The sequence below is a fragment of the Anomalospiza imberbis genome, chromosome 9 (assembly GCF_031753505.1).
Source record: "Anomalospiza imberbis isolate Cuckoo-Finch-1a 21T00152 chromosome 9, ASM3175350v1, whole genome shotgun sequence".
NCBI classification, from domain to species: domain Eukaryota; kingdom Metazoa; phylum Chordata; class Aves; order Passeriformes; family Viduidae; genus Anomalospiza; species Anomalospiza imberbis.
This window is the reverse complement of record NC_089689.1, coordinates 31,069,746-31,088,094: the sequence shown is the minus strand read 5'-3', so window position 1 is coordinate 31,088,094 and position 18,349 is coordinate 31,069,746. Positions and strand designations below refer to the sequence as shown.

General features: G+C 49.3%; 1 protein-coding gene across 6 annotated transcripts in view; it reads left to right on the top strand.

Annotated features, from left to right (window-relative positions):
• The window catches only part of NEGR1 (neuronal growth regulator 1), a 177,572-nt gene that overhangs the window by 133,017 nt on the left and 26,206 nt on the right, over positions 1-18,349 (top strand). For all 6 annotated transcript variants that reach the window (XM_068199031.1, XM_068199034.1, XM_068199033.1 and 3 more), the window contains exon 6: positions 3,016-3,167. In XM_068199031.1, the coding sequence (XP_068055132.1) occupies positions 3,016-3,167 (152 nt within the window). The remainder of the gene's footprint in view (positions 1-3,015; positions 3,168-18,349) is intronic.

The window sequence follows — 18,349 nt, the reverse complement described above, 5'->3', positions numbered from 1 at the left end:
GTTGGGTTGGAAGGGATCTTAAAGTTTACCCCATTCCAATGCACCTTCCACTACCCCAGGCTGCTCCAAGGCCTGTCCAGGGATCCAGGGGCACTTCCAGGGATGGGGTGTCAGAAATGTGTGTGCCTGTGAAGAGTGTTCACAGGGATTCCCTGTGCAGAGCAGAATGGCTTCACTGTGCCAGCACTGAACCCAGTCTGCTCTCAGGCTGTGTTCTGGGCTTGCAGAAATTAGACCTCAGACATTAAACAGCCACAGGGAAGAAGCCCAAAAGTCACCTAAATGAAATATTAAAGTATTAATTCCCTTTTCCTTCTCAAAGCAAACAAGACTTACATTTGAAATGACAAAGCTCATTATCATGGCTTCATCAATTTTAACATGGTGCAGGTGTTCTGGGATGAAAGAGGAAGGGCCCCGGGCTGGCACCGGGGGGAGCTGGGCATGCCTGGGAGCCCTCCCTGCAACGAGGAGGAGCTCGCTCTTCCCTTGGGACAGGCACAGGGCAAAGGGGAAGGAGTGTGCAGGGTGGCTGCACACACCCAGAGTGCTGCTGTACATACTTGGAGTGGTGTTTGCACACCCAGTGCTGCTGTGCACACCCAGAACACTCTTGTACACACCCAGAACTCTGTTGTACACACTCAGAGTGCTGCTGTGCACACCCAGAGCTCTGTTGTACACACTCAGAGTGCTGCTGTGCACACCTACAACTCTGTTGTGCACACCCAGAGTGCTGCTGTGCACACCCAGAGCTCTGTTGTACACACTCAGAGTGCTGCTGTGCACACCCAGAACTCTGTTGTACACACTCAGAGTGCTGCTGTGCACACCTACAACTCTGTTATGCACACCCAGAGTGCTGCTGTGCACACCCAGAGCTCTGTTGCAGCCCGGCAGTCACTGGGTGAGGGCCAGCAATAAATGATTATATAATAAACAATTACATAATAAACGATTATGTAATAAATTATAAATGTGAGCTCAGTGCTGAGCACAGCCGAGCCGCACACGCAGCAGCGAATTCCCCAGGAAGAGCTTCTGCTCCTCCAGCTGCACACAGACACCCCTGGGCAGCTCTGGCCAGCTCCTGCTCTGGGAATTGTGAGCTCATCTCTGCCCAGCCCCGTTTGCTCCAGGACTTGCAGCCCTGAGCCCTCTGTGCCAGCCCCTTCCCAGCAGGGCTCGGGGGAAGGGGATGTGGGGGCAGAGGGAGGGGGGGGCCCCGAGCTGGCACCCCTGGGCAGCCTGGGGGGCAGCAGGTCACAGCAGGCAGGGACTCTCAGTTGTTTTCAGGCAGATGTCACCTGGGACAGGGCATGGCGACAGCAAAGATCCCAGCACTCCATTTTTTCTGGGGAAAAAAGGAGGTGAACCTTACAGCTGAAATGGAGATGGTGGAGCTCTGACTTTGGTTATGGGCCAAAAGTGTGGAGATGGCTGGGAAACAGCTGGTGCAACCCAGACCAGACTGGGTTGGGTTGGAGAGGACCTTAAATCCCATCCAGTGCCACCCCTGCCCTGGCAGGAACACCTCCCACTGTCCCAGGCTGCTCCAGCCTGGCCTTGGGCACTGCCAGGGATCCAGGGGCAGCCACAGCTGCTCTGGGCACCCTGTGCATGGAAGCAGCACAAGCAGGGGAGGTTTGGGAATGAAGAACTCTTTTGGAATTTTCTGCCAGAGAGGCAGGAAGCAGAGGGACAGCCATTGGTGGGTTTAGAGGAGAACGTCCACGTGCAAAGGCTGAAGGGACAAATTTCTGCCTGGCACAGAAGTTTTCTCTTTCTGGACAGAAGGTGAATCTTCCAAGAGCAGTGCTCACCCCAAGCCAGGTGCTGCAATCCCATTTTTCTACGTTTTCACGCCCATGGGGTGTGGCACGTCCTCTCCCCAGCCCTGGGCTGGAAGAGCAGAGTCCTTCACAGCAACACAACCTGCCCAGGGAGGAGAAATCCCTGTGTGAGCAGCACCTGCAGGGGTCTGACGGGAAGAGAGGCACCCCCGTAACAATGAGCAGTGTTCAGTCCACAACCTGCACAAGTGCAGTCAATGACAGATCTGCCAAGGTTTTCAGACAGAACAGTAGGAGATGGCATTAATTCCCAGGATATATGATTATACCCTTCAATATAGCAGACAAAAATTGCATTCTTAATCCAAAACTCTGCTCCTTATGGGAAATAGAAGGAATTATGAGTAATAACTGTAGCGAGTTTTTAATAACACGATTCCCCTTCTCGCCTCCTTGTTTGATCAGACGTGGTTTGCCTATGACAACATCATTAAAGTTGGTTCTCCTGCTTTGTCCTGGTGCCCAGCGATGTTCCTGACATGGCTTTGGGAGCAGTATCCACACACCTACATTTTTTCCTATGAATTTGGGGTGGGAAGCTCAAATCTGGGTGAGAGGAGTCCTGATTTTGCTTTTTTCTGTGCTTCATTACCTGATCCTGCCCAGGCTGCTGCCTCAGCAGTGCTGCTGGAGCATTTTGTCCCTAATTGCAAGGCTCATTTGCAGCTGTAGAGCACTATAAATGAAACCACGGTCACAGTCCTGGCTCCTAATCCTCACCTGCCACCAGCCAGAGCTGTGAAAGCACACAGCAAACTCCAGGGGCTGAAAAAACCCTCTTAGAAAGACTCACCAGGACCCCTTTCTGCTCCAGGGAGGGTATTTCAATTCCCAGTTGGCTTTGCCCAGTTTAAAATCCGAGCTCTGCATCCAGGAGTTTCTGTCCCCACTCCTCCAGGCAGGCAGGGCTGTGGGTGTTTCTTTTCTCTCAGCTGCAGGGCACGCAGGCAGAACCATTCCTCTCAGCACCCCCAGCCCCAGGGCTGCCCATGGCCTCTCCAGTGCCAGGAATTGTGCTCAGCACAGGCACTGGCAGCTTGCAAAGAGCTCACCATGATCCCGGGGCTGTCTGGAAAACCAGGACAGAAAAGAGAGCTGTGGAAAAAAAAAAAAATCTTGGTTGTGGTATATGAGTTATAGACATTTTCTTTTTGCTTTCTAGACTGATCAATGGTCAACAAGGAATCACTATTAAAAATTATAGTACAAGATCCCTTCTTACTGTTACCAATGTGACAGAAGAGCACTTTGGCAACTATACTTGTGTCGCAGCCAACAAGCTAGGGACGACCAATGCCAGCCTGCCTCTCAACCGTAAGTAACGGGGACGTGTGGCCAGTGCTCAGGGTTGGTTCTTCCCAGCCCCGTGGGTTCCACAGCCCAAGAGGAGCAGTGTGCTCGTTCCCCCTGAACACCTGGAAGTGCCTTGCGCCCGTCAGGGCTCGGCGGTTCTGCACCCGGCGGTGGCTGTTCCGTGCTGGGGAAGGGTTTGGGTGCTGACTTTGGGTTCTGAGCTCTGTTTTGGGGGTATCAGGGGCTGTGGCTCTGCCAGAAATCCCAGCTAACCCCACACTGCCACGGTAGTGCAGAGGCACAACGCACGCAGCCACAGCTCTCTGCTCCCAGCAGCAGCCGCAGGTTCCTCGGGGCCACTGCCAGCCCAGGGCAGAGATTTTCCAGCACATTCCCAGGAACAGCCTGAGCTGGAGACCTGGGATGTGCCGGAGCTCTGTCCCACCCCGGTCTGTCACTCGCTGGTGCAGAGCAGTGAAATCCCTTGGAGAAGGCAATGAGCAGTGTGAGAGGCGAAGCGCTGGATGCTCAGCGTGGGGGTTGCCCTAAAGGGGACCCAAGGAGCTGTTGGGGAGGGATTTTTAGCTGTGGCTTGGTAGCATTTCACTGCTGTTCGGTGTTCAGCCGTCTGCTGGTGGATCCAAAGGTGTTAATGGTGGAGCTCTGGTGCTGCTCTGTTCTGATGGTAATAAAAGAGAGACAAAACTCCGGGTGTATCCTGCACGTAAGGATATTTCTCACTGCGTGGAAATTTTCATTTGCTTGAATCCCACAATTGTTGCCTTCCTTCCATGAAATTTCCTCGTGAACGTACTCCCCATATGATGAATGTTGTCAGGAGGTTCTAAATTCCTGCAGGAGAGATGTAACAGGCACAAAATAACAGGGAGCCTTTGCTGCCATTTATTTAATATTTGAGGGATCATTACCAAAGCGGGAACGATGCTACACTTATTTTAAACAGAAAATGCAAGTGAAAACAAAGGAATATTAAGCCAGAAGGAGCTGGAATTTGGTGTATTTGCAATTCAGAGCAGGTAGAAGGAAGGTCTGGCTTCATTTGAACAGAGCAGAGCTGAATCTGTCTCTGAGCTGCTGCCAGGATTTTTTCCATCTTAAATTGTGAGGTGCCCTGTAGCCACCCTTGAAAAACACTTTGAGAGGCAGAGGTTGAAAATGTCATAGAAGTACCAAGTGCATTGGTACAAATCATAAAAATAGATGTTCTCCATCATGAAAGAAAGGGGAGGGGGGAAGCAGAATGGTCTGAGAGAAAATATGGAAATCTGGGTCTGCTCCTGACCTCAGGAGGGAAATGGGGGATGTTGGCTCAGAGGTTTGACTCAAAGACCAAGATCAACTGTCTTATTTTATACTGTGATTGTTTTAATCCAGCTCTGCAAACAAGGAGAGCTGTCCTAAAGGTGGTGATCTGGATTTTGGTTGGGAATGAGGATCATTTGGTGAAGTTTTCCTTTGCTTATAATTTACATTAATATTATCTAGAAGCATTATCCCTTTAAAAAAACAAACAAAAAAAAAGAAGTAACAATAATTCTCAGGGTAGCAACTCGTTAAGTGCAGCCTCCTTAATCCTTCAGCGAGAATCTCCTCCTGTGAAACTCTTGCATTTCATTTTGTTGGCAGTGAGAAGGGCCATATGTGCTGGTTCAGGTATGTGCGAGGGAGCTGCGAGCTCTGCCTGGCTGCAGCGCTCAGAAACCAAATGCAGGGTTCAGCAGAGTCCCGTTTGTTACTCGAGGAGAGCTAAAATAGAACTGCTGCCTTATTTCAGGGCGTGCTGCAGTCTGTGGCTGCACAGCTGTGACACAGGCTGAGGGGTGCGGTGGCCTCAGAACGGCGGCAATTCGGGAGCCCCATCCCATGGGGCGTGCAGAGACACGGGAGGGGGATCCCAAATCCCCCAGTGTGACCCTGTCCCGTGACCTGGGGGAGCCTGGGATCCTCCATCCCATGGGAAACCCCTGGGGCGTGCAGAGACACGGGAGGGGGATCCCAAATCCCCCAGTGTGACCCTGTCCCATGACCTGGGGGAGCCTGGGATCCTCCATCCCATGGGAAACCCCTGGGGAGTGCAGAGAAACAGGAGGGGGATCCCAAATCCCCAGTGGGAGCAGCTCAGACCCCAGTGTGACCCCGTGTTGTGACCCCAAGTACAGGGCACCCTGCATGGTCACTGTGAGTTCCTTGGCCAGCACCCCTGGGGACTCAGTGGCCACTGGCTGCTCTCTGCTCTCAGGGCAGGCTTTTTAACAAAAAGGTTGCAGCAGAGTTGGAAAACCTGTGGGTTTTTCTTTGCACGTCCTCATATAACAAACATAACACACCTAATTATAATAATAATAGTAATAATTATAATAATAATATACCTAATGTACATAATGCACAAATGCACACGATGTAGATCATGTACCCAAATGGCACAGCAGCTGTGCACAGCTGGGGACCCAGCCTGGGGACAGGACTGAGCCCAGTCTCCATTACTGGGATCTGCATCCACGTAGACAAAAGCCCAGGACAGAAGGAAAAGGATTGTTCCCTTTACCACGGGAAAAGCCTTTATCTGGCTCTCTGTGACCCATCAGGGAGCCCTGAGCTGACAGAGGAGGGTCAGGGAGTGTCAGGACAGGGTCCAGGCTGGCCCTGGGAGAGCAGCTGGGACACGGACGGAGCCAGGGACACGGTGGCTCCATGGAGCTGGACGGGCAGTGCCTGTGGGTGAGGAGGATGAGGAGAACCTTGTGGGCTGTGGCTGCTCACCCAGGACAGGGGACAGCCCCATTGTGAGCTGGGGACACCCCCTGAGGTCACCCAGACCTCTTCTGCCCTGGGGACAGGCTGGCAGATCGGCGCCTAGGGGTGTGAACATCCCAGGCCCCTGAGCACACGGAGTATGTCCTGTCCCTGCCTGGAGACCCTGCCCAAGATCCAGGCATTAATAAAAACCCAGCCGGAGGAGAGGAAGTCTGAGCCTGGCGGGGAGCACACAGAGAAGCAGTGGTTCCAAAAATGGGTAATCAATGGCAATTTGCTAATTATTCATGGCTGGGTCCTCGGGATCCTCCAGGTGTGTTGGTTTTTGTGGGGTGGGAAAGCATTTGAGGCACGGGATCCCTGATAAGGGACACCTTTCTTAAGAAGACCTTGCAATCCACAGGAAGCATCCTTGTCCTTTCCTAACAGCTGCCAGGGAAATTGCTTTTTACATGGCTGGTTCTATGATCCAGAGGTGTTACTGATGTCCAGGTTTACACAGAATCCTTGGATATACTCCCAGAAACTATGAAAAATGTAAATAATTGTGGAAAGCTGCCCAAGAGGTCAGGAGTGACATTTGGAAGGAGAAGGAGCCTTGTGAGAGGGATGTGGTGGCATTTTCTGTGCTGCTTTCATCACACGAGGACTTCACTGAGCAAGCATCTGACTGTGCACTCCTGGTGAGTGCCACACGTTTGGAATCTTGTCTCCAGCACTGCGGAGGCACCAGACCGTACCCTCAATTTCCATGTGCTGATTGCCTCGCGTGCTGGCTCCGACACGGAGATCCCTAATTAAACTTGTGTCTTAACGCTCCCGGTACGTCGGCCGCGCGTCGCAGACGTAAATACCGTGGGTGTTCTCCCCCAGATGTGAATGCGCTCGGTGTAAATCGCTCTCGGGGGCTCCCCAGAGGCACCAGCAGCCGTCGGTGCTGGCTCGAGGGTCCCTGCAGAGGGGCAGGACCCTGCTGTGACCCCTCTGCTGACCCACGGCCCAGGCACCGTCCCCACGGTCATTCCTGCAGGGCCTGGCAGTCAGGACCAGACCTCAGGGGGCTCCAGAGGTCTCCTCAGCCATGGACTGAGGTCTCAGAGGTCTTTTCCAGGCTGAATGATCCTGAGAGAAGGGAGGGAACTGAGGGCACAGCCCAGCGGCTGCTCCCCGCTCCTGGCAGGCGCTGGACTCGCTGCCTGTGCCCCAGAGAGAGCCTCCGCACCGTGGGCATCGTGCAGCCCTGCTCCTGCTCCCTTTGGCCCCTCTCCTTTGGGCTTTCCCCGGCTGTTGCAGCCTGTGCAGCCCTGGGGGAAGAAGGGAGAGGAGCAGGGTTTGCCGGGAGCAGGAGAGCTGGGCACAGGGAAGGGCAGGGCAGTGCCCTGAGGAGGCTCTGCCCGCAATGTCCCTGCCGCAGCAGGATGGGCTCCTCTGCCAGCCCTGAGCCCGCACCTCCCAGCGCCTCTGGACCCCGGGCTGGGCGTGGGTCACCCTGTTCTTTTAAAAGTTTGAAAGTTCTTCTGAAAGTTTTCCGTGCCTTCTGATGGTTACACATTTCTGCTGGAGTACTCACACGCTGTTCATGTAAATAATGATTGTTTTGCATTCTTCTTTGTGAGAGGAGAAAATTACTAGACTGTTAGTTTAACCAATGTAGTTAGAGAAGCAGCAATTTCACCCTCCAATCCACTGTCACTTTTAGAATTCTATATATTGCGGAGTCAGAAATAAACTTCCTCTTTTTTCCCTCTTTTGCATCTAGCGTGCGTGTGTGCGTTATTTCGTGTCGTAGTGTGGCAGGCGTGGCAGGCTCATCAGGAGTTTACCCAGACTTCATTAATTAACTGGCATGCCCTGTTCCCAAAGCTCATCCTTACACTCGGCAGCTCCATTTTATTGACTGAGAAATCACATCCCAGGGCCTTTGTGTTACCCTAATTTTTAAAAGTGTTAAGTTTTCTTTTACAGTTCTTTTAAAAGTTCCAAAGTTCTCATAAAACTTCTTTAACCTTCTGATAATGTTCTGATAATATTTCTACTGGAGTTCTCACACACTGTTCATGTAAATAATAATAGTTTTACATTCTTCTTTGTAAGAAGAAAAAAATTAATAGACTGTTAGTTTAACCAGTATAGTTAGAAAAGTAACAATTCCATCCTCCAATCCACTGTCACTTTTAGAACTCTATATATTACGAAGTAAAAAAAAAAAAAAAAATTACTCTTTTTCTCTTTTAAACTTACCAAACTTCTGTATGCTCATTTCGTGTCCAATAACAACACCTTTGGGTCTGTGTCAGGTTTCTGCTCAGGTTTAGCTCCACAGCTTTGCCTGGCCCTCCAAATCTGACATTTCTGGAGAGAAATACACTCTCCAGGGAAATTCCCTTTGTGTCCACAGTTTCTGCTGTTGTCCAATTACCTAAGAAAGATTTTGCTATTTTATCTTTCAAATACCAGCCTGGAAAGCAAATCAAATTTCAATTTGCATAGTTCTGTCTCAGCCAGGCGGGCTGGTCTGCATCAGAAAATACAATAGAAGAAGTGTCTGTAGGTATATATATATATTTATAAGCTTAAATGAAAATTCCTGTTCTCATTAGGAGCCTGCTGAAAGCCTGCAGCAGTCAGTCTGAGGACAGTTATTGATTTAGTAAGGTTTGGATCCAGCCCGTTGGGCACACAGCACAGGCTGCTCCAGGAGAGAGGTTTTGGTCCAGCCTGGGAAGGGCCCGTCCTGGACACGGACCCAGCTCCTGCAGCTCAGGGCAGGACTGAGCACAAAACCACAGATTGGGGATTTTTTCTTCCTGCTCCCAGATCTCCTGGGCGCTTCTTGGTGACCGTGGCTGATCACTTGGTGCCTCTGGTTCCTACAGCTCCCACCATGTCCCCAGGAGTGTTCCGAGTCCAGCTGCACCTGCTGGACCTGCCCTCAGTGCCCTTCAGATGGATGTTCGTGGAGATCTCTTTTCTGAGGGCACCCATTCCACAGTGAAATGCTCTTGGAGTCCAACAAGTCCCAGCTCCTCAGGGCTGGGGCAGAATTCAGAGCAGCAGGGCTGTAAATGCAGAGAGAGCCTCCTCAGAGACCCGGGGCAGAATTCAGAGCAGCAGGGCTGTAAATGCACAGAGAGCCTCCTCAGAGACCCGGGGCAGAATTCAGAGCAGCAGGGCTGTAAATGCACAGAGAGCCTCCTCAGAGACCCGGGGCATTGGTGGAGCGCTGCTGTTCCCAAAGGAAAACAGCTCTGAGAGCTCCCAGCCAGCCCCAGGGGGATTCCCAGCCAGAGAAAACCTTCTTGCCCTGCCCTGTCCCCTGGGACAGCAGCTCAGCTGAGCCAGAGCCCCCTCCCCTGGCAGGGCTGTGGGAGCCCTTCCAGAGCACATTGCTGGGAACTCGGCACCTCGGATTCATGTATTGCAGAGAATTAGATAAATGGCCAAATCCCCCATTTGTGTGAGTCATAATAATTCTGTTAAATGTTGGGTTTGAGCTCCTTCCATATGGATGCCAACTGCTGCTCCAGGTAACAATTACCGAGAGTTATGAAGGAATTTTCTCTAAATCCATTTTCCAGCTTGAGCTTTATTATGAATTATATGACAATAAGTGACTGAGATGGGATGAGGCAGAAATAACCCATTTGAGCAAGGCCAGGAACACAAGTTTCTCCTTGACATTTAGCAGAAATGTAAAGGCCTGAGAGTGGATCAGGGAAAAATCAAACAGAAATCAAACAAAAGCCCTAGGGTCTTTGCTGTGGGTTCTTGCTGAAGTTGCCCCAGTGCTTTGGTTTGTTCCATTTTTGTTTATATGCACAAACTTTGCAGTTACCCACGGGGTTCAGACTCCTCTTCTTGCCCACCTGGTTAAATCAGAGGGGTTGAAGTGTGGCCAGATCTTCATCTTATGCATCAGTTAATTACCATAAAATCCTGGAATATCCTGGGTGGGGAGGGACCCACAGCAACCACTGATCCAGCTCCTGGCCCTGCAGACACCCCACAATCCCCCCTGTCCCTGATTGTGTCCAAACAATGATTAAAACATTCCATGGAATTTAATTCCCTGCCTGTGCTTGCTCAGGGTGAGAAGCACCCATGGGTAGAGTTCCCTGTACCTCGAGTTTCTTCTCAGAGTACAAAAACCTCAAAGTAAATTAAAAAAAATTGAAAATCCAAAGAACACATTGTGTAATAAATGGGATGGAGACAAGAAGTGCTATAAATAGCATTATAAATAATGGTATAGATTTATTTTACAGCTCAGTCTGGAACACAAACTTCAGCCTGGCCTCAAAACTTGAGGAAGACGGAGGGAGGAGGCTCAGAAAGGGGAGACAGGAAACAGAGGATGAAACAATCCCCGGATGAAGGGACTGAAGACAATTACTGTCTCTCCTGGGCAGGAAAAGTGGGTTATTGGAATATTGGCAAAGGTGCATTAGGAAGTTTTCTCATAACACAGGCCCAGGAGAGAGTCACTTACACTGATCAGTGGCCAATTCTAAACCCAATGCAAAGCACTTCTTCATTAGAAGGTTATTAAGTGCAGAACTTATTTTCATATCGAGTTGTTGAGCAAAGCTCAGGGGGCTTTACAAAGGAATTAGATATTGATCAAGGATATGCTGAGTTTTCAGAGAGATCAGAAAATAGATTTCAAACTTTGGTATTTAAGCAAATAATCTAACAGGTTGGAAAATGCCAAAACTGAAATAATTTCACAGACAAATTCTGGGTTAATTGACAAAAGCATTTGCTTAAACCCAAACATTTATCTGTAAAGTTTGTGTGCCTCTACGGAGTCGAGTGTTTGTAATTTAGGGATTGCCAGAAAATACAGAGAGATGGTGATTCCACAGCTTCACTGCATCTTCCTGGGAGCTGCTGTGAGTTCCTGAGTGTCTGGGCACTCGCTGAGCTGAAGGAAAAGAGGAAGGGGAAAAAAATGAATCCTTTTTGGTTTTTTTTTTTTTTGGCTGCAAGAAAGCTAAAAATAACTTCAGAGATTTAGAAACAAGAGGTTTTCAGTGAGCCCACACTAGAAGCACTAATTAACCTCAGTGCTGAACCACAGAGGTAACAAAATGCTGAGGTGCCTCAATGAGCCTCGAAAATCAAGAGCTCAATTACTGCTACCCTTAATTCCTCCTCCAGGTTTATGTGTGGAGATTTGGACTGGATTTACAATAATAAATTGAGCATAAAAGCTTTCTCTTCTCAGGGCTCTTCCAAGCCTCGGGTGGAACGCGCTGGCATCAGAGGCTTTGATTTGTGATACCAGAACTATTCACAGAAAAGGGCCTGTAATGAATTTTTCAGAAACTTCCTTTTTTCCCCCACATATCTAAAGTAACAAAGCTGATTTCTTGACTTTTAAATGTCCTGCCATGAAGCACCTAGAGAAATAACCTGAATTTTACTATGGGGGAAGGCGCTGTTCCTTTAGAGACCATTTCTTTAAATTGCCCTGATATTCAGATTTTTAGGCTTGGCAATATTTAGATTTACTAACTTTATTCAAAAATAAAACACAAGCACGAGAGCTGAATCATTTAAATTCTGTTAATTTATTCAGTTAAAATTATATTCCAAGGGAGAGAAGAGAAATTTTAAATTGCCGGGGATGTGAGGAAGAAAGGAGCAAATCTCATGGAGTGGCTGCACCCTATGGCGATGTAGCAGCTTTAATCTAGTCAATAAATTGTCCATCTTTCGCCAGCCCTTTTTCTGAGGCTGGTGCTGAGCTGTCCAGGGTGCTGCAAGTACGTGAGGAAATGCCCGCAGGAATGGGAAATCAGAGACAGGACTGAGCTGTGGCTTAGCTGAATCAAAGGATAAAAATGTGGATAAAAATCAAACCACAAAAATGCGGGTTTTGCTAGGTTTTTTTTTTGTTTTTGTTTTTGTTTTTGTTTTTGTTTTTGTTTTTGTTTTTTTTTTTTTTTTTTTTTTTTTGTTGTTGTTGTTGTTTTTTTTTAATGTAATTTTACAGCCAGAAGTAGTTCTGTGCCTGTCTTCAGCTTCTCCATCAGGGTAATTCAATTTATTCATCTTAATCAAGTGCAGAGTTTAAAAAATCAGCTCCTGCCGGTACCAGAGCAGAACGTTGCATGAAGGATGTCTGGTTCCAGAAAGTGCTTTTGGAAGTACTTGTGCAGAAGCCCTGCCCTGCTCCGGGGCGTCACCAGCCTGGTTCCGAGGCAGGTGCTGCTCGTCCCTGCTCTGTTTTCCAGGACACAGCTGTACCAAGGGAGGCAGCTGTGCTTCCCTGGGGCTCGCCTGGCCCTGCGAAAATCCACGTCAGGGATTGCTGTGCTCACTGCTGTGCTCACTGCTCTTTTCTCCCTGCCCTGCGGCACTCCTGGCCCTACTGCACCTGCAAATTTCAGATTCATTCTTGAATCCCAGGCTGGGCCAGGCTGAAGGCACCACAGGGGCTCCTCTGGAGCCACCTCCCTGCTCCAGCAGGGACATCCCCGAGCACAGGATTGTGTCCCAATGGTTCTGGAATATTCCCAGAGAGGAGAGTCCACATCCTCTCTGCACAGACTGCTCAGGGCCGGGCACTGCCCAGGGCAGAAGCTCTGCCTCGTGTGCAGGGGAATTGCTGGGCTCAGTCCCTGCCCGTGGCTCTGGGACACTCTGGGACACCCAGGGACAGACTGGGACACCCAGGGACAGACTGGGACAAACAGGGACACACAGGGACAGACTGGGACACCCAGGGACACACAGGGACACACAGGGACAGACAGGGACACACAGGGACAGACAGGGACACCCAGGGACACACAGGGACACACAGGGGCACCCAGGGACAGACTGGGACACCCAGGGACAGACTGGGACACCCAGGGACAGACTGGGACACACAGGGGCACCCAGGGACACACAGGGACACACAGGGACACACAGGGACACACAGGGACAGACTGGGACACACAGGGACACACAGGGACACCCAGGGACACACAGGGACAGACTGGGACACCCAGGGCTGAGGCCCCTCTCACTGGGGCTCCTCTCCAGGCTGAGCAGCCCCAGCTCCCTCAGCCTTTCCTGGGCACCGAGATGCTCCAGGCCCTTGCTCAGCTCCAGGAGCTCCTGTCCCTGCTGTGCTGAGGATCCAGAGCTGGACACAGCACCCAGAGGTTCCTCCAGGGCTGGGCACGGGGGCAGGATAATCTGCTTCTTCTTAAACTCTAACTCCATCTTAATTAATCTCCTTTCACAGAAATTGTAGCCATTTCATGAATCTCATCATGACATGGGCACATCTCCTGTGTAATTTATAGAGATTGTAATGATTCATTTGATAGGCATTGTCTGTGGATTTCGGCTCGTCAGGGATCAGCAGAGCTATAATTACACAGTAATTACTAAATAAGTTATTCACAAATTGCTGTGCCAGTGAAAGCAAATAGGAGAGCACTTGAAGAGTTTCCAGTTCTGGGCACGTGTTCGGCCTGTGAGGGGAGTGTGGGGCTGGGGCTTGCTCTGAGCTGCTGGGAATCCATGGAGCATGAGGGACAGGGGGCTGGGAATCCATGGATCATGAGAGAGAGCTGCTGGGAATCCATGGAGCATGAAGGAGAGCTGCTGGGAATCCATGGAGCATGAGGGAGAGGATGCTGGGAATCCATGGATCATCAGGAAGAGCTGCTGGGAATCCATGGATCATGAGGGACAGGGGGCTGGGAATCCAAGGCACAGCGAGCCCAATCCCACAGGCCCATCCCTTGGGCCACAAGTGGACCCCAAACGCTGGGCGTCTGGGCACCTGAATCCACGGGAACCCTCCCCAGTCAGCTCCCATGTCCGAGCTGCTGCTCCCATGTAACCCAGGCAGATTCCTCAGGTTCCTCCTTCGGGTTTTCTGGGAGACGTGGTGATGAGTTGCCCCTGCGAGAGGGCAGGGCTGGATGGGACATTGGGAAGTGATGCCTGGAGGAGCTGGAGCCGAGGCTAGATGGAGTTAAGAGGAATTAAGTGGATATTCGTGGAAGGGCCTTCAAAGGCCACACCCCGGCAGTACTGGAGCCACAGTCCTGGCTCTGCACAGGCTCCAAGATGGGAGCAAAAGAGGGCTTGGTCACAAGAGCTGACATTTTTATAAGTTCTGCTCCATTTGCATACAGGAGCCAACTGTCCAGTTAATAGCTTCAAATGATGAAGTTTCATCCTCCTTGCTTGCCCACCCCCCCCCCCCCCCTTCACGTTTTTTATGCTTTGGGCCTGAAGTTTGGAGAGATTGTCCTTGAGTCTCCAGCTGAAAGAGGGTTGTTTTGTCTCCACCACCCTGTGAAAAGATCCCAGTAACATTTAACATAAGAAAAGATCCCAGTAACACTTAGTATAAAGCTAAAAGCTGCACAAAAAAGCAGAACAGAACAACTTAAACCCCAAGGTATCAGTTTCCCCCCCTTTGACAGAATTGTTCCCTGGCAGGGTGGGCAGCCCTGGCACAGGTGCCCAGAGCAGCTGGGGCTGCCCCTGGATCCCTGGAATCTCCAAGGCCAGGCTGCACACTGAGGCTGGGAGCTCCTGGGACAGGGGAAAGTGTCCCTGCCACGGCAGGGGTGGCACTGGGTGGGTTTAAGATCCTTTCTAACCCCGTGGGGGCTGTGTGAGCTGCTGGTCACCTCTGCAGCTGGGCTTGTCCCGAGCCCGGTGCTCCCGTGGCCCCGGGGGCTCCCAGCTCTGCCCTGGGCAGTGACAGACCGGTCTCCCTGCCCCGGCACTTGCCCCCTCACAGGTGTCCCCTGCTGCAGCATCTCCGGCGGGCGTTTGGCCGTATTTATCTCCAGAAGTACGCTGACAGTTGTGCAGATTTAAAGAGTGACCTCCGAGAACAGGAGTATCATTACTGCGAGTCAGAGCAGTGCTAATCATAGGTTTCTGAGCAGGAAAATGCTAACAGATTTCCAGGTCTGCATTATTCATGAGCTTCCATTTATCCATATGAATGAAAGACCAAGCTCAAAGGACACAGCCAACTTTGTCACTTTTTCTTCATTTTTGTTATGGTGTCAACAGCTGTAAAAACCATTAAAGCAGCAGTTTTCCCTGGAAAAATCCGAAATGGGCGATGAGGGCTAGTGAGCAAATATTGTTTGTCCTTTAGAACAGTGTACCTTGAATGAGGAAATCAAAGCATTGTCTTTCATGTCCCTTGGGTGACGCAGACATATCCCAGTGTGTGAAATTCAGTGGGTTTCTCTCTTCCTGGCCTGCTCTGGTTTAGGTTTTCCTCGGAGTTGTGCTTGGCAGGAGCCTCTCCAGGCACACCTCGGTGGGGTGCAAGTGCTGGGGGTCCTTCTGAAACCTGTGAAGATCTCACTGCTCACATTTATTCCTCAAATCTGATAAAATCCATTATTAATTTAGTAGATTTTTTTTCTTCCTGTGTTGCACCTTTTCATTTTTAATGGTTTGGTGCTGGAAATACTGATGCAAAGACAGGCCCTCACATTAGTGGGTATATTTTCGTGATACTCAAAAAGAGGCCTGCAAATGAATGGCTGCTTTTGCCAACATCCATTTGCTGAGGACAAAGTTCCCTGATTTATTCATTTATTCAAAATACAGGCAGTCCTGTGAAAGGTAAAGCCTTGAGCTTGTACCAGTGTCTTATAGATGTGAAATTGTTATGAGAGTGATGATGGAAACTGCATATTTTTACTGCCAAGAGAATAAAATGTGTGACCTTTAATTAAAATATTATTTTGAATGTTTTTAATTAAAATATAAATTTGTCTGTTGCTGGTTCACACACACACATAACACCGCCCCTCACATTTAAATTTAATTTAATTTAATTTAACTAAATTAAATTTAATTAAATTATTTTTTTTCACACAATAAAGTCGTTCATCCTGCACAAAACATGACGGCTTACTCTGGAACTTATTAAAAATAAATAAATAAAAAAGCTTTTAGTAGACTGGGGCAGTAAAACAATGTGTTTAGTATCTTTGCCTTTCTATTTAGAAAGCAAATTCCATCTGAATTTAAGTCAAATTTGAAATTCATCCCATCGTGCTGCCAGCTGAGAACAAGTCTGGGACCCGGGGCTGGAGGCTCTGGCACAAACCTGGAGGCTTTTAAAAATTACCTTCCATTGGACTTCTTTTACAACAGGGCACGAAAAGCTGTCAATAATGTGGCTTTCTACAGCCATAAGAATATTTGAGTATTTATTGAGAAGCCCCTGTTATCAAGCAAAACAATCAGCTGGAGGTGTAGAGCTGCCAGAGAATGGAGTGAGAAAACTCCTTGGCAATTTCAGGCCTCAAACTTCAAGTTCACAATTATTATTTTTTTAACGTCTCACCGGTGTAGAGCTATTAAATATTTATCATCCTGTAATAAAAGAATAAACCATTTAAATAAAATAAACCATTACAAGGCAATTAAGGTGTAATAACTCAAACCTGCAGAAAAGCTCTAATTGTAATTGCAAAATATTAAGGGTGAGAGAAAGACACAGAATAAATTAAGGTCACGTCTCTGCCCCATCCACTCACACTTTCCATCCAAAAGATTTATTATGAAGTGTTTTTCCATTTCTCGTGGTACTCAAACAGGCTCTAGCTTCCCTAGGCTTAAAGACCTTGATTTCACAATAAATCATTAATCTTTAACAAAGCTGATGAAGCCTGGGGGAGATTAGCTTAAATAAACCCAGTTAATTATCAAAGGTCATAAATTGAAGCAGTTATGAGCATTTTTTTAATTAACTAATGAGTTGGTATTTAACTGCCAGTTGTGTTTTGGTCCAGTTATTGATTCCTCAGAGCAGAAATATCAAAGTCAAACAATTGTACTGATGCAGATGGAAATGAAAGAAGCTTTTTGTATTCTCCAGCTGGGAAATGTTCTCCTTGGGACTGTCCCAGCAATCCCACCTTGTGCATCCCTGGGAGCTCCTGGGGCTCTGGCAGGTTTGGGAATGTGCCCGTCCCCTGGGGAGCCCTGGCAGTGCCCAGCACCCTCTGGGGGAAGAATCTCTCCTGAGATCCACCCTAAACCTGCCCTGACAAATCCCTGAGGAGTGGCAGACACCAAAGTCACGAGTGAGGGGCTGCAGAAAGCAATGGAACATTCCAGACTTTCTTCTGTTCCTTGGAAAACAGGTTGGCTTTTCTGCCACTGAAACAGTGAAGGACACTGAGAATTCATTATAGCATTGCTTTTTTACTCCCCAAACCAGAAATTAGGTGTGGCTTTACTCACAATAAAGCACATTCTTCACATTTAAAACCTGGTATCCCCCTAGCAGCTTTAATTGCTCCAACACAGCCGTTTGCGTTTGGACCAGCTGCAGAGTGATAAAAGAAGGCACCACTGTAACAAAAAGTGGGATGGGTAGCTTGAACTCTAGACCTGGTCCCAGGGATGGGCTGGTGCTGAGCTCGTGCTGGGAGGGGGCTCCAGAGGACTGGGAAAGGGCACCGGCCTTGGGAATGGGATGGAATGGAATGGAATGGAATGGAATGGAATGGAATTGAATGGAATGGAATGGAATGGAATGGAATGGAACGGAATGGCTGGATGGGTTGGGAATGGGATGGAATGGAATGGAATGGAATGGAATGGAATGGAATGGCTGGATGGGTTGGGAATGGGATGGAATGGAATGGAATGGAATGGAATGGAATGGAATGGCTGGATGGGTTGGGAATGGGATGGAATGGAATGGAATGGAATGGAATGGAATGGAATGGAATGGAATGGCTGGATGGGTTGGGAATGGGATGGAATGGAATGGAATGGAATGGAATGGAATGGAATGGAATGGGATGGAATGGCTGGATGGGATGGGATGGGAAGGAGCTGGAATGCCCTGGGCAGTGCCCAGGCTGCTGCTGGCTCTGCTGGGAGCTGCTCCTGGGATGGATGTCTCTGGGGGCACAGGCTCTCCTCTCCTGGCACAGGCTGAGATCACTGCTCTGCCCTTTGCTGAGCTCCCCCTGCTCTGTGGGGGATGAAATTTGGGCTTTGCCATGGACAGGAGCCGGGGTCAGTGCTCTGCTCCCTCGGGTAATCCCTGCTCAAATTACCCGAGTTTCCTCCCCACAGGAGCCGGGGTTTGTTTCAGGAGCTCCAAGGAGGAGCAGCGTGAGCACAGCCAGGCTGCAGAGGTGCAGATCCCCACCGGAGTTCTGGAGGAATCTGCCCCCAGTTTGTTCCCTTTGCTCAGGCAAACGGGCTGGTGAATTGCTGCCTTCCTAACCACATACAAGGAGATTTGCTGGGAAAATAATTACAAGTAATTGGCCTCTGGTAAACTAAAAGTCAGGGTTTATTTACTTGCTTGTTTTTTACCTGCCTGTATCCTCTAATAGCTCCTTCCAGCTCATATTTTTCCCAAGCCTTGGATGTCAGGAAGCTGCAGCTGTGGGTCCTGCCCTCCTCCAGCA